We start from the raw sequence: 21,536 nt of genomic DNA, 5'->3' as shown, positions 1-21,536 counted from the left end.
TTCAACATTTTGATGGGATACGCACAAGGTCAAGTCTCTACAATATATTTAAAAGCTAAAATTAAACATAGCTAATTTCTCTTTGACTATTAATGAATTACATATAGGTACTTATGAATTAGTTGTAGGTGATAAGAAATGAATGATTTTTCATGTATGAATGAGTATGAAATCATGGCATGAAACTCTGAACATGCAGATGAATTTACACTAGTCCACGTGAAAAACAACTCTTTCACACGAGGTAGTCTGTTTTTGAAATTGGAGGCACAGAAGTAAAAGTTATTTCACCTGGTGAAGAAATAGGCTGGCACAGTAACATTGTGTTAAATCACAATGTGATATTTTTACACATTTTTGCATGGATTCATCAAACTAAAATTACAAAGATTTTTAAGCAAGAACAGTGAGATGCAAAGTTTTTAAAAATAATGTTATAAATGTGTGTTAAACTTGTAATTAAAACTAAGAAAGTAAACAGATAAATGCAAAATCAAGCCGATAACTGGTGTGACCACATGTTTCCTTAGCAAATTCTGCCTGTTACAGCTGCAGCACTCTTGTTGCAGCAGTTTCTGTTCTTATCATTCAAAGATGGGTCTTGATTGCTTTGGCTGTAATGTGTTGTGTGTTGTTGCAGATTTAGATTGGTAATAATCTGATGCCTCTTTGATGGACGGATAAGATTGCAAACATAATCTCTTTGCTTTTTTTCCCAAAATGTTATCTTTCTCTTTAAACAGCATTATTATGAAATGACAATTTAGCACTGCACAAACCAGCGTAACCTTGTCAGTGATGAATTAAATAGCTGAAGCAGGGACATGTTAGCTTTCCCCAGTATGACATGGGAAACATATCATGTAGGAGTAAAAATTAGAAGTATTTATTGGCAGGTCAATATTATTGGCCAATATCAGTTATTTACTGATAAATTAGTAGTATCCTTTATAATTGCTGATAATTGCAGAAAATTAAAGACCAGAGAAACAGCCAATCGTGTTAGGAGTGTTGACATTGCATAGTTTATTCACAAGAGGGCACTCTGCAGCTTCCCTCTTTGGTGATGTGTTTGGAATGCTACAAACACAATATCCACCTGGGAAAAAAAAGACTAAATAAATACACATAAAAATTGTTCAGGAACCAGTTTGCTTTGTGTATCTGAATAATAGGGAATAAAAATACTGGCTGATATATCAGAATATTGGATTTTTGTATCACCAAATATCGGCATTGATATCGGTCTAAAAATCCTATACTGGTCGGGCTCTATCAAAAATGTAACATAAATTATCCAAACTTGCTGGACAGTACTTCTGAATATGTATTTATGAAAAACCAGATGATATTAAAAGTGAAAAAAAAAATCTCGAATTTGCAATATATGTCGTACTTTTATCTACTGGTTAGATTTTTTTGCATGACAGTTTAGATAAGGTCAGTGGCTCGATGTGCACCTGTATGGCTTCAAGATGTGGACTTCAAAAAGAACGCAGGCTTACATTCACATAAAACACACGCTGTCTTGTACAGTAGTAGGCTACATTAGGTCAGAGTAACTACTTCCTCTCAAAGGGTGTCTTGGCAGCTGTATGTTTATTTCTATTTGAGCTGAGCCTTAATTGAGAAGAAATCACAACACAGCTTGGAGCTTCAGTGTTTGAAAGTCTTCTCAACCTCTTAAAGGTTGGAGCACCAACTCTCCTTTTAGTCACCTCTAATCAGCAATGCACTGAAGTGTCTTCAGTCTCCTGCTCTCTTCTTTCTTTCTTCCTTTCTAAGGCCTCGCAATGAAGCCATTTGCATCCCCCAGGTTGCTAAGATACTCTGCCACCGCGACTTAAAATGTTTTCCCTTCACACTAAAGGTGGATTTCAAGAGGAAAACAGCTGAAGGAGAAGAAAAAAGATCCCGTTTTCGCTAATTTGGCGATTTGGTCACATTTGGGAGGGTGTACGTTACCCTGCCTTTGTCTGCATGGGTGTTTTTCAGGATTTCTATATGGCCTAATGAGGCTCTTAGTTGCTGTTGACTACCTGCCATATGTGCATGAACACATCAGAGAGCTTAGAGGCAAAGCCCCCCCCCCCCCCCCCCCCCCACACACACACACACACACACACACACACACACGCTCATAATGGTTGGCTTTTTAGCTGCGCCTGAAATAAGCATGCAACAAAAACAGAAAGGAGATCATTCCTGCTGTGATATTACAGATTAATGTATTGAAAAATATAAGGTTTTTTGAAGTGTTGGATTCCCAAAGACTCTGCCCTGTTACATGTTCTGTTTGTGTGTTATTGTGATTTTTCTTTTCTTCTCAGCTCTATCAGAAAATGAGTTTTTCACAGAAGAGCTTTTGAATGAGCAGATAGAGAGCTGTCATGTCTCAGATAGATTGTCCCTACAGGAGAGTCGATGTGTCAAGGGACAGGAGGCATAAATGAAGTCATACCGCAAACCCTCAAGTCTTATTACTGTACATTAGCGCTCCACTAAGTTCCTGTCCGCCTCAGCATCCTCTGGGACATTTCTGGCCTTTGATGAAGCTCAAGTGACGGCAGACAAGGACTGCTTTCCTCCTAACTCTGTCATTATGTTTAGGTGCAACCTCTTGTGTGGTTCTGCAGTGTGGCTTTGCACTAATTAGTCCTGTGGATATAAATGCAGAAATCCACTTTCCACTGTGAGAGATCTCCTGTACTAAATTAGGCTAATGCTAGGCTAATGCTAATGTTTAAGGAGGTTTTGTGAGGGGTGTTTTATGCCTGTCCTTGGCACGGCGTGGCAGGGCCCCGCTTCTTGCCAGGCGTGATGATTTTTAGTGGTTCCTGCCAGGCTACGCTCCCCTCCCACACTCTTCTGGCCCATCCATCTCATGCTGCCTATGTCTGAAATTCAATTGACCTTTTGTTCCACCTCACAGTGAATGGGCACAGGCCAACTTCACCAATAGCCAACCCAGCCAGAGCTCTCATACCTCTTTATTTGATCTGTCCTGCCGAGTCCAGTGCTTTCATTACCTACCCAAACACCCACTCCAACCCTACCCTCAGTGACATCCTCTTTTATCTCTGGTCATGTCTTTTTGTTGGAGAAATGGCAGGAGAAAATGCTTTCTCCCTTTTTTTTCCCCTCGTGCTCTTGATTGTTATGTTGATTGGTTTTTATTTGTGCCTGCTCGGCTTCTTTTAAACACAGCACTTTTCTCCGCTCCCTCAGAGGACTTTTTCCCCCCGACTTTGCAAAAGTGCTGAGGTAGCTTTCCTGTCATTCAGGGCAGAGGAGCTCTGAATTGCTGTGCTGTGACAAGCCCTGCCGTGACCATGACCTGTCAATCATTTTGATCTTTGGGACTGACAAATTGATCCCAATGGCCTCATTTCAGCTTCTAATTACATGTTGAGTCAAACTAGTACTGTTGTCTCAACTTTGCTTCATCTGATGTCTTTTTCTCTTCATCTTGATTTTGCTTTAATCCCGTGGTTGCTACTCTCTCTCTCTGTTGCAAAAAACCGCTACACGCCCTAGCTCCGGCATCAAACTCATTAAATCTTTTTTGTCCCTACTCCACCCCCACAGGGGTGTCTCATTTCTTCTTCATCTCTAACCTTAGTACAGGTCTGCTGCACTGCGATACATACTAAAGACTGACTTCAGCAGCTACAGCACCTCATGTGTGACCGCTACCCATCACAGCTTGCTGTCTTACAAAGTGAGCTTTGCTGAGTGTCGGACTTGGCATCCTTTTCTGGGGATGTGGTTGTGTGTGCTTGTGTTAGTCCTGCTCTCTCAGCAATACAGAACTGTAGCAATATTGTGTTAATAAGATGAAGAGGAGACTATGAATTCCTGATAATGCCCTGCAAGGTGTAGGCTAAAATTACTTTTTCTTTCCTGTATATTGCACTGAAATTGCAACATAAATATTTTAAAGTTAGCAAAGGAATGTTGTTAAATGTATTTTGCCCAGCATCCTTAAGGATTTTGCAGAGTTCAATTGTTGTGGTGTTGCTGCTTGAGAGCATTCCTAATTTAGATTTAATGTATTATTTGTGTCTTCTGTTCTATGTCCAGGTGCATGAGGATGTGCAAAGCTGATCAAACATGCCATTAGCTCAGAAGTGCAGTGCTGCAGCTAAACTTGGTTTCTATGCATCAAATTTAAAAAACAAAACAAAACACATGTATTACTGGTTATTTAAGCTGCTGTAGTCTACTTGTGGTTACAATCCACTTGAAAGCTCACTTGCAACCCACCTCTATTTGTCTGTGCTGGGTTCCTACTGTTCCTCCTCCCACCTCCAACTATTCAGAAGGGCAGGGAGGTCCTAAACAGGGCCATATAAGAACTACAAATTACTGTAAATGGAAACAATAATCTTCTTTTGACAAGCATCATTCATGTGTTAAAGAGTCAGCCAGCAGATTAATGGTTGTGTGCATGTGGTGAGCAAGATTTTATAAAAATTAATTGAATGCTATTTTGAAACGCACTATCTAGTCACCACACTGTGAGAATGTGGTAATATGTATTATTGCCAGCTGTAGGGGGTAGCAATTTGTATAAACAATGATATCAAAGTCAGTAGTGTTAAACCAAGAGAAATCTGAAGCCACTGTAAACAAAGCATACTTGTTTTTTCTCTGATTTAATTGATATTTCAGGTCATTTTTTTAAGCGTTTGATGTTAATATGGATTTTTAGTGACAAACAAATGTCACTAAACAAAACCATTCCAGCTTGTGAGGATGTGACAGGCAGCCTGTTGCATTGTTCTCAAAGAGCAATGAGCAGGTCACTACAGGAAAGCAAGCTGAATGATGGGGTTGCGGGCCGCGTGCAGCTATTGTCACATACTCATTCCATCATTAACAAAGAGAACATAGTGATGCGGGGTGTAGTGCTTTTGTGCAGAACACCAGACTAAAGCATGCAGCTCTAACAGTCTGTTTATTGTGTGGCAGGTCAGGTTTGGTATGAAGCACAGACACACCAAACAAACATAAACTTTGGTTTTGTATAAATATTAAAAATCATCAGCTTGTATGAACCTAAATCATATGTTTAATCTTCCAAAGCGTTTAATATTTATTTACGGTGTAATGTGATTAGCTAATTTTGGCAAATTTGATGCACAATGTGACAAACCTTTGAGTTATGGAGGCTTGAAATTTATGCAGAACATAAGGTCTACAGCAGCTTCTGACGGTAGGAGGGAGGGTGCCCGTGGCCGCAGCCACACATCCACGAGAGCCCAGATATTTTTACAAGCCTCCTAATGAGAGCTGCAAGAGAGCAGGAACTGTGGAAGTGAGCAACTTGTGGAAGTACAGAGGCGCCACTCTGCCCTCAAATTTGATCAAGGTACAAAATTGAAAAGCAAGAGTGGTGAGAAGCGTGTGAGCGCATGTGAATCTCATAGAGTCTAAAAGAAAATGGAAGATTTTAAATCAAGGACCATTTGCAAGTGAGACAGAAAGAGGGATGAGATGAGAGAATTAAGGGGTTCAACCTTTAGTTTGGCCTTTGTGCTGGCATTCGCTGTCGTTTCAAGATGATTATGGATCGTATGTACCAGTCCTCCAATTCTCAAGCCACTATAATTCACCTTTGTGTGTATGCGTGTGTATGTGTGTGTGTGCTGCTATGACTAACTCTTTAACATTCCTCCTGAAGTACTGTGACAGAAGAGGCACAGCTGTGTGGAAGCCCAAGAGAAAAAGATGCACAAATATGTGCACATAACTGCTAAGATCAAGGTTCATTTACATCTGGAGAGTGTGTTCGAGCTGCAGCATGTCGATGTGTGTGCCACACCGCCTGCTTTAATGGGCTATTCATGTATTAATGACCTTTGGATCACTTTCCGGGGGTGTGCAGTATGCTTCTAATTGACAGAGTAGGCCATATGGTTGGGATGCAGAGTCTTGCAGGGTTAAATCAGGTTAAAAACAGTTAGGAATTTCCCCAAAGACACCATGACCTTACACCATATGTTATTGTGTGTTCACAGGTTCTTCTTATTACGATAATGTGAGGCCGTTGGCGTATCCTGATTCAGATGCAGTGCTTATCTGTTTCGACATCAGCCGTCCAGAGACTTTGGACAGTGTCATAAAGAAGGTCAGTATTTTTTACTCCCCCTCTCAATACTTTGGATCAGCATTTAATATCGCAGTGAAAGTGGAGAACCAACGAAAAACCAATTCAATTCACTTTTTCCTGATCAGCATCTTGTATCGACTTAGATTTCTGTGCCAGCAGCTTTTCACGGCTTAACAATGGAGCAAATCAGCACTGAGGTTAAAGTCTCGCTTTCCTTTATCTCATCAAAACGTCCATGGATACTTGACCCGTGTCCCTGCAAGCAATAGAAGGTCAATGCGAAGAATGAAATAAGAGGGCTTGCAGCCGGGTGGGTTCAAGAGGAATATCAGATACGCATATTAGACACACCAGACATATCAGAGAAGACATTTCAGAGAATGTTGAGGAGTGTTAGAAACAGACTTTCTGTGAACATTTAAAATATAAAATCTGAGTTTTATGCTGAATACTTCACTTGTTGGTGTCTGTTAACATTTGCAAGGTGGCTAATGGCTGGGAACAGTGCAGTTGGGATGGGTGTAATAGCCGGGTGGCGTCATCAAATGTGGTTTTGGACGTGTTTTTACAGCCAGTGGCAGATTGTGTGCCCACATAGTATAGTGAAACACCCATGGTGTAATTATACCCAACTTAATGGGTCTGTTTGCATGCATGTGTATCACGAAAAGCAGACCTGTGCCTTTTAGTGGTGTCTCATCTTGAAGCCATGTGTGTGTGAGTTTGCCTTTGAACTGCACCCCTTGTGAGCTGAAGACAGTTCCCATGGCTGGTCTGTTGACGTGTTTAGTGGTCTGAAGGGAGCTGCTAAAATGCCCCTGCAGACTTTTGTAGATCTAACCCGGGACGCCATTTCTTTAACCCGCCAATATCTCTCCAGCCTCCGTGGAATCTGTCAACAGGGGAAGCAGCACTGCTCCTCAGCTTTAGCTTTTCCCATGCATCACTTGGCAGGGGGCTGCCATGACCCCTGCCCCCTAGTTGTCATCCCAATAATCCCTGAAACTCAGGCGCACATGGAAAACCTGTTGCACAATCACCATCCTAAATTAGACTCTTGACCTCCAGGAGCTAGGGGGGGGGGGGTCACCAATATTTCTAGACGACAGCTGGGGGAGGAAAGAGGGTTAAACAATCAAAGGTTTTGATTGGATGTCATTGACAGAATGGGGATGTGCCTGAAAGGTCAGAGGTTGTTTTCAGTACAAGGGATGAATGGACACCCTGACATTCTGCACATGGCATGCGGAATATTTCAGTGCTGTCATGTATTTGTGCTGCCAGGAGGAGACTGTGTTGGTTCAGCTGAGTTTCAGTAGTGACATTTAATCTCAGGGTGATTTTAGAAGGAAGACTGCTCAACCTTTTCGGAACAGAACCTGAAATAGATTTTGTTGATGGAGACTGAGTAAGGAAAGTATAACACACCACACAGACGTCCAAACTAAGCTGGCACGAGTGAAAAAGTCACAGTACGTGGCCCTATAGCTGTTGCAGTAAAATAGTGAACATTGCCTTGTATCATAAAAAAACAGGAAGTCTCTTTAATCTGATTAGAGGTAAAATAATTACTTGATTAATCCCGGATGGTTGACAGCACCAGTTAATCTGTGGCTTTTTTGCTGATCACTTCATCTTTGAGCCATTTTTCAAGCAAAACTGCCAAATATTTCTAGTTTTAGCTTCTTACTCATGATAATTTACAGATTTTATGCCAAGATTTTTCCATTCCCGTCCTTTTTGTTTTGTTTTATGAATTTTTTAACAGTCTGACAATTCATTAATTAAACAATTGAAAATGTAAAATGTACCCACAATGAATGTAACTTTAAATAAATCTCTACAGTTATCACCCCTTTCCATCACACTTAAGATTAATTAGTTGTCTGTTTTGCGCTGAAAATGCCAATAATGAGCTGCTTTCGTAAAATTTCACAAATCTGCCCATTTAAAAAATAAAACAAAAAATGCAAAAAACCCCAAACATACCCAATTTAAATTTGGCACATTGCACCGTTAAGGTCTTCTGTTTGTAGACCTCTGAAACACTTCCAGCACTGCTGCTGTTTTGCCCTTTTATTCATATGAGATTTTACCATGGAGCCCAAACTTGAGAGGAAATCAAACATCAAACTCAACTGACTTTCATGTGGAGGATATTCCCTGTTGATGAGATCTGCATATCTGCAGTGTCCAAGCCAAAAGGCAGTTCATAAAGGCCAGATGTACAAACTAAAAGAATGTACATTGTTTTATTTTTCCTTTTTTAATTTTGAGATTTTTGGAATTGTGCGCTGTAAATTAATTTCCCTGGGTCAGACTCTCAATGTTCTCAGGTGTCTGAAGAAGAGCATATGAACTGTGGGGTTCGTCACTGTGTCATTGTGCACCAGCACACAGAACAGTGATAAGTTTTTTTGGCGACACCAACACAATAATCGCTCATCCACACTGCTTGCCAGATTTGGCTTCCCGCAACTTTGTCCTCTACTGCAAAAAGAAATGAAAGCTGAAGAGTTGACATTTTGACACAGTGAGGGGATTCAGCGCACAAAAAGGGACTTAAAAGGAGCAATATCTGAAAATAGCAGCCATGCTGGAAGTGGTGACGACAAATTCAAAGAAAGTAGGATGCTTGATGTTTACTGGCAGAATAGTTGAACTTTTTCATTCCACCTGGTACAATTACCAAGGGGATTGTCTTCAAAAATGTTTGTTTATCTCAAACAAAAGTAAAACAAAAAATCATATTCATCATACAGCGGTATCCAGCAGAAGCTTAACACAACCTCCGGCATTTGTGGTTGACAAATGACTGGAACAAAATATTTAGTTTTGCTGACTGATGAATGGCTTTGTTGACAAAAAATAAAGAGAACAGACATCAATGGATGAATGGATTAGTCAAGTTAAAAAGTCTTTACTGAATTACATTGAGTAATTTGCTGAGAACAAAATGACATAAGAAAGGTCACTGGGAACCAAAATCCCCAACCCTTTGAAGGCTGGACTTAAATTCCCACAAAAAAACACACCAAAGTTATGCATTTGTTTTTGCTGTGTTTGCTAAGCTGAACAAATGTCTTTTAGCAAGAGAGCATTAATCTCCCTTAAACTCAGGTATCCAGTGTCTGAGTAGCCAAAAGGTCATCTCTGTACTTCAGCAAAGGCAGCTCAGCGCTCAGTGCTCATGTTTGACATAATCAAGAGTGTCTTTCAGTTTTTCTCTGTCGGCTCACGTTCCTGCAGTGGCAAGGAGAGACGCAAGAGTTTTGTCCAAATGCCAAGGTGGTGCTGGTGGGCTGTAAGCTGGACATGAGGACAGACGTCAACACCCTGAGGGAACTCTCCAAACAGCGCCTCATCCCTGTCACCCACGAGCAGGTGAGAGCTAGCAGATGATGGATATTAGAGGAGAATGGAGTGAGATAAATAATAAGATTGAGACTTGCAAGGTGCCCTGGGAAGACAGACAGATTTGAAAACAGATGTGGAAAAGAAATTAGAAAGCAATAAAGCGATAAAATGAGATTTTTCTGTGTTGTATCAGCAGAGGCATTACCTCTCTTTTGCGGTCCCACAGGAAAGGAGTGTGAGAAAAGGCTCATGCAACACAATAAAATACCACATGACTGCTATTAGAACAGCATTAAACCCCTCGGGGACATGTTGCTGGGGTTGGCGTTTTGGCCAAAATTTGCTGACAGGGAATGTAATGTTGGTTATGGCAAGGGCTGCGGAAGAAGCACAAGTGGTTAGTCTAGTTTATGTCTAGGGAAACATTTTTTTCCCCCTGAAATGAAATATTCATGCAGATTTACAGATTTTCAAAATGCAGGATGAATAGAAAATGGACATTGATAAATGAGTGAGTCCTTTTATCACATGCTGCCGTGACCTCTAAGCCAAGGGGATGGGGGAAAAGAGGGAGGGGATGATAAACTGCTCTGTAAATCTGTGAATTTTAATCAGCTTTCAGTGTGTTCAATTTGTGTGCTCTCCTGTGTTCGACATACAAAAAGTGGAGGGGCTTTTTTCACCACCATACAAAAGCCCTCAAAACAAAGGAGCCTTTTTCCCCGCTACTGTCTAAGAGCTTACTGGAGGCTAAAAGCATGCTGTTTCTAAAAAAACTCAGCAACTGAAAAAAACAGACAGGTCATATAAATAAGACACATAAACAAAAGAAGAGTGACAAACCACGGAGGTAATGTAAAATAGCTGGGACCATTTACTGGCTAGAACCATAGAAAACATTTGTCATGGTCTCAGTCTCTCTTTTGGTTTGAGACACCTACTGTTTGCCTCTCTAATATGCCCAGAAAATGTGTGTCACATGGCAGATGCCAAAGCTGTGCACAATAAACATTTCGGTGCTCTAATCTAATAGCCTGTGTTGCTATCCTGTTGCTGATCTTTAAATTGAATTCCAACAGAGCTGAGAAGTCGCCTTGCGAATGACCACTGGGTGAACTCCAGACATTTCCACACTAATCTGCCCGAGATTCGATCGAGCATTTCCACTTGTCACTACAATCTACCTCTTTCCCCTCCCACCGCCACCCTGGAATCTAAATCTGCTGTTTCACCTAATGAGGCCTTCATCGCTTCTTATACACGCCTCAGTGCAGCTGTGATGAAAATCAAACCACTTCCACTTGAGATGAAAAGCTTTCTCTGTGCTGGAGAACATGCAGTTGTAGGGGTCATGGGAAATGCAGTTCTGTCTCATCTGTTAGATCCTTGGCATGTGCTGATCCTGTGTGAAAACAGCTTTAAACTCTGATCATTAAACAACAGATGAGGATATGTAGTACTGTAATGAAGGCAGGGGCTCAGGGGTTTTCAAATTAAATTTGTGTCTGATTTGATCACGAGCAAACAATTTACAATTTCAAATAACTCAGTTATTGTAAGTTTACTCAGGGGTAAGCTCTGGTACCTAGTGTGAATGTCTTCCCTGTAAATAGCCTCATAGACCATATCAAAACTGGCCCAGCGGATTCCCATCCTTTTGTTTTACTGCAGACTGAGGAGTCAGCATCTACATTATTCATGCTTCAGTTGGAGGAAATTCATTTATCTACAGACATGTTCAGATCGCTGGCTTTCAGTCATCAGTTTAGATCAACATCTATATCTCAGAATTGCTGCCTCTTTTTTGGGGGACATTTAGTTTTCTGCTGTTGAGCTATAGTGTCTGCTTGTGCCAAGAAACAATGAAGGATGGAGTGCATATGGGGATATTTAATTTTCTTTTTGAAACACTGAAAAAGGACATGAAGGAAACTTATGTCTTACACGACCTCTTAAAGCCTGAGGAAACTAATGAAAAGCCACTGTTGAGAGATATTCAGGATTTCACATACAAAAAAAAGAAGAATGCACAAGTACTCAAAATCACGAGAGGACAATGAATGTTAAGAGGATTTACACCATATGATTTCTGATTGTTAAAATGATGCGTGTTTCCCCTGTCTTCTTCTTCTTGTACTTTCAAATTTAGCTTTGCTTCCTTTTTCATTTCTTCTTTGCCCGTCTCCATGTTCCAGGGAAGCACGATAGCTCGTCAGATGGGAGCGGTGGCGTATGTGGAGTGCACCTCCAAGGTTTCTGAAAACAGTGTTCGGGATGTGTTCCACATCACCACCTTGGCGTCAGTGCGACGGCCGCACAAGCCGCAGCTAAAACGCAGCAGCTCCCGCAGAGGCCTGAAACGAGTCTCGCAACTGCCCCTTCCACCTCTGCCGGGTCGGACTGAGCAAATAGACCAGGCCCCGGCCATGAGGAAGGACCGGGCCAAGAGCTGTGTGCTCATGTAGAGACCTATCATTACAAATATATATATATATATATGTATAAACACAGAAATATATATATGAAAGAGAAAGTCTATTTATTATTTGATGCTTTTTTTTCTCGTATTTTCCTTTTTTGCACTGCAGAGGAGTGAGAAAAAAGAAACACTGCACTGTGGAAACAAATGCTTTGGATTTCTTTCCTTTTTGTTGCGTGTGTGCATACTTTATAAGCTGTTTACATATTTGTCTTGTTTTGAAATTATGGCAAATTGGACTAAGCCTCTGGACATGAGGAAGCTGTGATAGTGGATGTGCTGTCTAGTCCCTGGAATTAAAGTGGAATTAATTTCCTGAAACGGCTCTAATAACAGGGATGGCACGGCGGCGTATTGACGGAGAGTGCGCGAGTGCGCGGAACCATGTTGAAGCAGAATGTCTGGAGATGAAACAAAGGCAGTGTTGTCCAGCAGACATGCGGAGTCGTTGTTTAACTTTTCTGCCTGACACTGCTTCCTGTTGCCATGGATGAGAAAAACCTGTATGTACGGTAATGCTGGGAAGGAATTCTAGTGAATGATGGCAAATTAAGAGCTTAAAATTAGATTTTTTTAAGACTGAGTGAAGAACCATGAAGGTGTGTGCGAGCATAACTACCACAAGTGCATTTTAGAAGCAAAGTATCTGATTTTATTTTGCTCATTTAACAGCATTTTCCTCGTCAGCTACATTCATGCCAATTGGATTCACTGTAATGAATGCTATTGTTGCTACTTTAAATATGTTTCTTTGTGGAAGATAAGTGGTAAAATGTTAGGGCTATTTTGTTGTACTTTGACTAAACTCTAAAATAAAGCAAGAGCCTGCCTGTATTGGGGAAAATATCATTTTTGGCTGAAGTTTCTTTCCTGATCTTTGTTATTTAAATGCCATCGCAAATCTTAGACTGTATGCTCATCACAATGGAACAAATAAATCATTCAGAGTGCTGAATTTTTGCGTAGTTAAACACTTCCACGTGCTTTCCTCTTCCAGCCTTCAGAAATGACATTTGTAAGCTAACTGCCCATTTCTTGTGTTAATGCCGTCTCTGTGCTCTCATGTTGCCCTGCAAGATAAACAACATTGCAGCCAGGGGAGTGAGTCAGTCCTTCAAGGTGTTGTTCACACTATGAAGACCTCTCAGCTGGCACAAATAAAATTGAACTGCACTGCAGCAGCACCAGAGCACTGATGTGCTGTTGTTTAAATGACTGACTCAATACTGTTTCAGAAGCTTTAGGTGAGATGATGCGTGAGTTCTTCAATCAACAGAGAGCATCCAGCTGATGCTGGGACTCCAGATACTTTAAAGTTTTTGGGGGTTTTTTCTATAGTTTGTTCCTATAAAAGTCAGCTGGTCAGTTCATTTCTGGCAGCAAGACCTGCAGTCTTGAGAAGCCATTGTATTATAACAATTCTTAGGTGGAGGTGAGAGTCGATAAGCCTGTAAGTCACATCATTCAAGCAGCAAGTAAAAGCTTTGCCTTTATAACAGCTGCTGTTTCCCTGTTAGACATTAAACAATAGACAAGATGAGCTCCACAGACGGAGTGAATGTCAGAGAAGCTGGATTAGATAATAAGAGAAACAAGCCAAGACGTAAAAACAAAAAAAGTGTAAGGTGTGTGGGGGAAGTGCTAAAGGATTGGGTCGCAAAAATATTTTGAGTATTCAAAGTGATAATGTCTTGCCAGGGGTCAGGCTATTTAAAAAAAATACATTTCAGCTACACACACAATACCTATTTTGAAGTGAAACATTCCTCTTTGGTTAAATTGCCCTCAGATCATGATTTTTTTCAAAAACAGTAAAATTGAATGTACCGTTACCGCAGTTTAGACGCACCAAATTCTGTAATCCCCGTACGTCAGTCAGTGACAGCTGGGCTCTGCCCCAGACTTTGCTGCTGGCTAAATTCATACCTCTCTACAGATCCTATTGGCAGATCTCATCACTGTTAGTTGCTTTAGATGACCCAGAGCTGCTGCTCCATCTGCAAAACACTTTTCAACCTATCTTAACCCAATATCTGTGCTGTGTCTGATATGGCATGTCTGTTGTTGTTGATGTCTGCTCAACTCTGTGTGGGGGTCCCAGAAAACAGCAATACTACCAAATATTACCAATACCTGTAGATGAAAATGACACTTCTTTTGACTAAAGTGGTCCTTACTGAATTACTGCTATTTTGTATACTTTTGAGTTATTAGTATCTCTGTTGAGGCAAATTTGTGTTTAAGGCGAAGATTTTAGTAAAGCCACTTTGATGCCCCACAAAGGTGCTCGCTTAGAACCGCCCACATTTCAAGCCCCCAAGGAAGTAAATATCTCATTTTTAAATATTAGAGAAATAGAGCAGAAAAAATAGAAGTGGGGCATTGTTGGATGGACACAAGAGTCACAGAATAGCTGCAGAAAGGTGTTGCCCAGGGCAGGAAATGAGCAATGGAAATAAGGCCAGCACACACAGTGGGGGCACAAGACCTGTTGTGCCCCTACAGTTCAGACTGACACTTAAGAGGATTAGTATTATGGTGCCGATGTGTGTCTATCTGTGTTTGGGTGTGTGTGTTTAATGGGGGAGGGGTTGTGGGTATGGTGGAGGCACTGGGCAAAATCATCTCAGTTGCACTGGCCCACATTTCCCCATCAACCTGCATATCCATCAAAAAAAGGCAGCCATCCATACATTAATACAGCCTGTACATGTCATCTGGATGAAGGCAAATCAACTGCTGCTTTGTTTGTGAAATTAGACTGCCATTGCAGTTTATCTTGACAATCTACTCCCACTCACACTCAGGTTTATTACTGCAGGATGTCTAGCCTCAATTTCAGCAATCTGATCAGCCATTTGCCCTTTACCGCTGAGACGCCAGGAGGATTAGAAGTACCTTTGTGGGTTCATGCTCTGATTTTGCATTCTTGAGTTTCTCTTCTCTTTTCCGATATTCCAAGCAGCTCCGACGAGCACAGAGAATCCAGTCATCTTATCCTCAAATGGCCAGAACTGACGTCATTCGCCCAGGAAACAAACAATTGTAGATGTTCTTGGCTAATTACTACAATTTGCACTTTAGGTCCACAGAAATGTCAGCATGAGAAAGAGAGAGAGCGAGCGAGAGAGAAAGAAACAGAGTGATTGACAAATATGCACTGAGGAGGGATGATGGAGGCCAAAGGAGACAGAGAGAGATGGTACTTGGCCTGCCTGCTGATAAAAGGCTACAGAGCAGAGGTACAAATTGCATACAGTCATGAGAGGATTTGTAATGAGAAGCAGTATGTGACCAAGCTGAACTCACACATAACCTGCACACACACACACGCTCATACACATATTCACACAAAACAGACACACACAGAAAGCCAGCAGAGATAGTTGACATTCCACATTCATGGCACGGGACTTGACCATCAGTGTACTGCATAAGCAAATACTTTTAACAGCATATTAATCTGATGGCCTTTCCCTTGTTGCCTTATAATATTTTCAACTTTATTGTTTCCTGTTTCCCAGCAGATAAACTCCTTAACGTAGAGGCAAACCTGGACCCCTCCCTAAGGTGGTTTCGCAGCGAAAACACAGACTGTGGAGATTAATTAGCCTACGGTTTAGTGCTTTCTGCACTAAAGTGCTGCTAATTAAAATGTGTGAGTGTGCGCTTTCAAATAGTTTGCCTGTGTGTTTGTGTGTGTGTATATGTCTTTATCTGTATTTGTCTGAATTTACATCTGGGACAAGACTGATATTACAGAGAAAAAAATTTAATGCCTTTCAACATCAAAAGTAAAACAGGGACAGATTGCCTGATAGGAGTAATTGATATTTTGTGGGTAATGTTTTTCCATCACCGGTTCTCAGGTGGGTGAGCACAAATTTCCCAGAGGGATTAGAGATTGTGTGTGTGTTGTTTGTGTGACTGAGCTGTGCAAGAGGAGGTCTGATAAGATGAAAAAGATGGGAAGGTTTGGCAATGATATTCAGTATCCACTGCTTGAGTTTTTAAATTGGAGTCCACAGACTGAGAGACATCAAGGAGGGCATCAATGGAGAATAAACCAGCTTTTATCCATGACTATGAAAAACAAATTTGGAGAGTTTATCAAGAAATTCATGGCCAGGGGCGGAGCGTGGGGGTGGCTTACGGGGCTTAAGCCCGGGTTGTTTTGTCAGAAGCCCGGGGTATTTTGGAGTGTAATTTTTTCATAGTTAGATGCCTGGCTGACAACTGTATAAAACAAAAAGTACACACAATATTCGAAGCACATAGTGCACACTGTGGGAATTTACGACTGTGCGTGAATCCCCCCCTGATATTGGTATGATCCAAGCTCAGGCACTAAGCGACTGAGCGAGGGGGCGGGGCAGCTGCTGCCCGTGAGTGCGCTGTTGGAGAGACGGAGCCAGCCATACTAAGGAGAGCTTAAGTTTGACCAGGTACCAAAGCAAATCATTCGTACCGTACAAATAATGTAAATATGACGGTGCATCACGAAAGATTGATATGAAACTGATCACTTGACCAATATTATTTTACTTGCTCTTCAAGTGAATCAACAAATGGCGAAATGAAAAGCCGAACAAATGCTATTTTTTAGAGAGTCTTAGCTTACGTGTGTTTATTTCATATTTTCAGTTCTTACCCTCCCCGACTAATTCGGTTTCAGTTATGTACTGAAATATAAGAATGGACATTAGAGGGTTCTTTCAAAGAAAAAACTCAGGTAAATGTTATTTTGTATATTATGCTTTGTATGTTGTTCAGTATATTTCTATGCAAAACAAGAGGGATTTCAGTACACAGCAGGATATTCACATTTGTAACCAGATATTTACATACACTTTAGGGAGAAAACATAAAACATTTTTACTGTACAACATCAATTTAGAGTAAACTTTTGTTTTAGATAAATATTGAAATATATTTTGAATTAGTTAAATGTCAGAATAAAGAGAGACAGAGCTGTCTATTTTTTATCACTTTCATTAAATTTAGGAGTACATGTACACTAAGTTTATTGTTAATTAATAAGAAAACTCCAGACGATTCCATTCTGAGCTGAAGAAGCTTCTGATAGGTTAGTAGAGTCCATGTGAGTAAATTGGTGGCACAGCTGTGGATGCATATAAGGCAAAACACAGAGGCTGTTTCTGTGACATGGGAACATCAAGAGATGTCAACCAAAACACCAGGAAAAGAATCGTGGAGCTCCATAAGTGTGGCTCAATTTGAATACAATTTGGTGCCATTTGCAATTAAAAAACACAGACAGTTTCTCTCTTTACTCTTAAAGTTAACAAATATGTTTTTATATTTATCAATCTAAAAAAATAAACATTTAGTCTGATTTGATGTTACAATTAAAAAAGTGTTTGTGTTTTGATCTGAAGAGTTTGTAAATATCTGGTTTCAACTGTATATTTGATGATTGTCAGCACAAAGAGGGAGAGAGAGGAGCAGAGATTGAGATGGAGAATGAGGACAGAACAGAGATGAACAAGAGCAGGTGAGACACACATGTTAGTCAAATGGTTGTTTACCAAAAGTATCACCGTATCATAGGTACTCATGTATCTCGTACCTAGTGTTTCTTTTTAGGTTTGCTATTTTTCAAATTCTATATTTATTAAGTTCTGCAGGCTTGTTTGCACAACAAGGCTAAATAATTATATAAACTTTTCTCAATCTAAATATTGTACTTTGGTAGAATTAAATAAATAAGTGTAGTGCAGGTCTATGATGATTTTTAGTGCTACTATCATCTAGTTCTGATTGTGGTTATGTCTTGGTTAAGTCCTCAGTAGTCCTGATTTTGAACTGTTGTAGTCCTGTTTTAATTCTGGATCAGTTCTGGGTCTGGTTGAATTGGGGTTTAGTCCCTGTGTCTTGATACAGCCCCGACTTCGTTCTGTCTTGCTGCTCAATTAAAAAACTAGTTTAAGGTGTCCTGCATGTGTGATATATATATTTCCCTATATGAAGTCATTCTTTTTTGAACAAAACTCAAAACAGAGCCTATTAATCTTTCAGTCATTTCTACACCCCCCCCCCCCCCCTCAAAAAAAAAAAAAAAAAAATCCCACATGCATACTACCCTTTAGGGCTAAGCCCCGGGTGTTTCAAATGTCTGGCTCCTCCTCTGTTCATGGCCAGCTGATGTGGGCTGTGTTCTTCTCAATAGGTGGACTAAAAGTTAGACATATATCTCTGTAACTATTTGATAAATTGCCATGAAAGTCTCAACAGAATCCTAGAAGAGGAATGCCAGGAGGTCAAAACTTTCGATTATCCTGTGAAATAACCCAACAGCTACTTAGTGTTACTCCAATTGCATCCAAATGTCTTTAATTAGTGCCCCTTAGAGAAAATTGTAGACCTTTGATACACGATTCAGTTAATTTCTTTTAAGCTAGTACCATCATTATTAGCTTTACTCTTTTTTTTAATTTTTAATTTTTATTTTTCATTGGCAAAGGCCGCAGAAACAGACTAGAGGTTTCTGGCACAAATTCACCTAATTCCAGAGCAAAGAGCATAAAGTCTAATGGGGTCAGAGCTCCAGCAGCAGTTTACAGAACAACTTTATTTTTTTGACCAAAACATTTCTCTCAGAGATTGCAATATCATGACACAGATGGAAGACACAGAAGAGAAACTTAATTAATAAAAAGCAAGACATTTTATTAGGCTATTGAAGAAAACACAAAGTCCAAAAACAAGCCAAGTGAAACCCAAAGCAATCACAGGAGTACACAAGGTAAACACACTGGAAAGTACAACAGCTGAGCGACAAATATTAAATAGAAGGCAGGGCTATTGATACACAAAGGGAGGGTGGAAACAGAAGGGTATCGAGACACAGCTAAATTAAATCTATACAATGAGACCAGGAGGGAAATATAGCTAAAAGCAATGGACAAGAAACAACTATTAAAGTAAAACAGGAAATAATACAAAGATAACTCTGCAAAAAAGTCACATTAGGAAGCATCTATTCTTTTCTGCTTATCCAATCCAGGTTCACAGGGTGGAGGGTGGGGTATAAAACTTATGGATACTAACCAAGAGTTCAAGACAGAAAACCAGGCTCAGAACTGCTTGCAAAAATAAAAAAAAAAGCTCTATATACTAAAGAATGGTCTAACCTCTTCTCATTAGCCACACTGTAAAAAATCAAACTTGCAGTTGTTGAGCTTACAGTCATTTCTTTCACAATTCAACAATAAAAGTTCAGTTGGCCCATAAACTCAAATACATTAAGGGTTTCAACTAATCATTTAACGTTTTGGAGCAAAAGTTGGTCTCAGATGAAATTTATTGCTGGCAAAATGAATGAATTCAAGTTTTACATGAGTTGAAGCTATTGGCGCCTTTCTGTGCCTGAGTACGCATGCGCATCTCATATTTTTGGATGCTACGGGGTCTACTTTGCGCTTTTGCAAGGACTGAAAGCCACCTGGCCGTCTGCCTTAATGAGAACGTGAGGCTTTTTATACCAGGAGCTGGATAGATCGTTCATCTCAAGTTTCTAAAGGCAAGTAATGTTTCTTTTATTATATCAGACAGTATATGTTTGAACAGTCTCAATTTGTCTTTTAGAAATATCACAACTGAAGTTCTTCGTATTTTTCCGAAACTTAGCATAGCATTACTTTCTTGGCTAAGAGGCCTTGTGGCTTATGGGTATGTGTTTACTATATCATTTAAGATTCCATGTCACAAACTACGTGCCATGTCACAAAACAATGAAAATCCGACAAACTTCGCTACTAAAGAGGCGCGCTCATATCTGACAAGCCTCCGCGACACCCCCTATGCGTATTTCATGAAGTGCAGTCTGTGGCCGCCATACCACCTAACGAAACAAAATAGGCTGGCTCACTCATGACCAACGGCAGCAACCCCCCGCCACTATTTAAATAAAATAAAATAAAATAAAATTCGGGGGCGCCTGCTGCTATGTCTTAATTTGTTCGAATCACATTTAGCCAATAAAATGTGTGCTTTAGTTTCTGTGTGAACGGGGTGGTGGAGTCCTCATGGCCAGCGAGCTCCACTAAATGAAATATGAGATGTGACAATATCGTTTATATTGATATAGTCTATGTTACATTATAATTATACTCGTGGAGCCGCAAGTTTGCCTCTCTTTCGTCCACTTTTGTCTCTACGCTGTGTTACTCCGCCTCTCTCCTTCACTGAACACAACTCCCCCTCCCCCATCGCTTCACCTGCAGGCAACGACAAGATGGACACGGCAGCTATCAAAGAGGAGCTGGTCGGTAAAAAGAAAACATTTGAAGATTACTATTTTAGTGCTGTCAGCGTAAAGTTAATGCCATAACTGCATTAACGGGGCAAATCTCCGTTAACTAGTTACCGCGGATCACCCCGTGCGTGGGGCTGGGTGGCGTTAGTGAGCTAACCGGGCTAACGCGTTGACGCACGGCCTAAAATCCTTTCATCTCAAAAATCGACAGTCTGCCTTATGCATGAATTCTGGTTGTGCTTACTGACCTCGAACCAATTTTATGTGGTACACAGCTTAAAAAAATATGTCAAATGTTTTGGTACGACTTTGGTAAGCTATGAAGCTGCACTGCTTGATGGATTGTTGGAGCATTACGGCTGATACGAGTGATACGTACTCTGCTTCAACGTAATATTACCATATTATGTGTGTAAGGACCATAAATGGCACCTGTAAGAGACACGGTTACAAAGAGGATTTCAAACTCCAGGCTGTCAGTTGCGCAGTAGAACTTGGAAACAGAGCAGCTGCAAAATCTGTCTTTGTTATTATGCTCAGCATCTTTTATTTTACATTTTGACTGCACAATTGTGAGCTTTTTGTTATGCACAAAACAACATTGTTTTGGTTTATTTATGGAGCACCATTAATAAATGCACTGATAATTTAAACAGATGCTTCAGGAGTTTTATCCCACTCATACTCTCAATCCAATGTTTGTCATTCTAAGTTGTAAAACCAATCACACAAAATTATCCTTGGCTTACATAATACATCCCAGTATACTGTTGGTGCATTCCATGTAGAATACAATTTGTTAATAATAAATTAAATAAATTAAACATTTGATGTAATGTATGTTTTGTAAATTATTTGTTTTACTGTGTTTCACATGGCATTTTACAAGGCAGAATCAGCTCACTTTAGTGAGCCAAAAAAATTAGGACAGGAGAAAAAAATTCTTAAGTAATGTCAGGAAGCTGGCATTTTATTTTAAAACTAATTGCTATTTTTATTTATTTAGAGAATTAAAAGCCAACTCCAGACCACTGCTTGTCCTGATTTATGAGGGACTGATGAGGAGTTGGTAAGGAGAGGAATCAGAACAGGAGTGCCTGCCCCCCCGCCCCAAACACATTATCAGGTAATGTAACTTTGGTAATTTGAGATTAATTCAGGTTTCTTTTGAATTGTTGACACTGTCCTCTCCTCTCTTCTCATTATAGCTTTTGTATGCAGTGCCAGTTCTGCTCTTTTGTCTGTTCAAGCCAAGAAGTACTCTTAAGACATCACCAGCTACGACATAGAAGAGGATTTCATTTGCC

General features: G+C 40.3%; 1 protein-coding gene across 1 annotated transcript in view; it reads left to right on the top strand.

Moving 5' to 3' along the window:
• rnd2 (Rho family GTPase 2) overlaps positions 1 to 12,786 on the top strand; it is a 38,836-nt gene extending 26,050 nt beyond the window's left edge. Inside the window, exons 3-5 of the mRNA XM_085351796.1 lie at positions 6,024 to 6,133; positions 9,365 to 9,499; positions 11,668 to 12,786. Coding sequence (XP_085207922.1) covers positions 6,024 to 6,133; positions 9,365 to 9,499; positions 11,668 to 11,937 — 515 coding nt within the window. The 3' untranslated portion in view covers positions 11,938 to 12,786. The remainder of the gene's footprint in view (positions 1 to 6,023; positions 6,134 to 9,364; positions 9,500 to 11,667) is intronic.
• The last annotated feature ends 8,750 nt before the right edge of the window (positions 12,787 to 21,536 follow it).

Source organism: Diplotaxodon limnothrissa, linkage group LG4 (assembly GCF_057381915.1).
Source record: "Diplotaxodon limnothrissa isolate DT_005_m linkage group LG4, D_limnothrissa_male_GT1.1, whole genome shotgun sequence".
Classification (NCBI taxonomy): domain Eukaryota; kingdom Metazoa; phylum Chordata; class Actinopteri; order Cichliformes; family Cichlidae; genus Diplotaxodon; species Diplotaxodon limnothrissa.
This window is presented reverse-complemented; position numbering and strand designations above follow the sequence as displayed.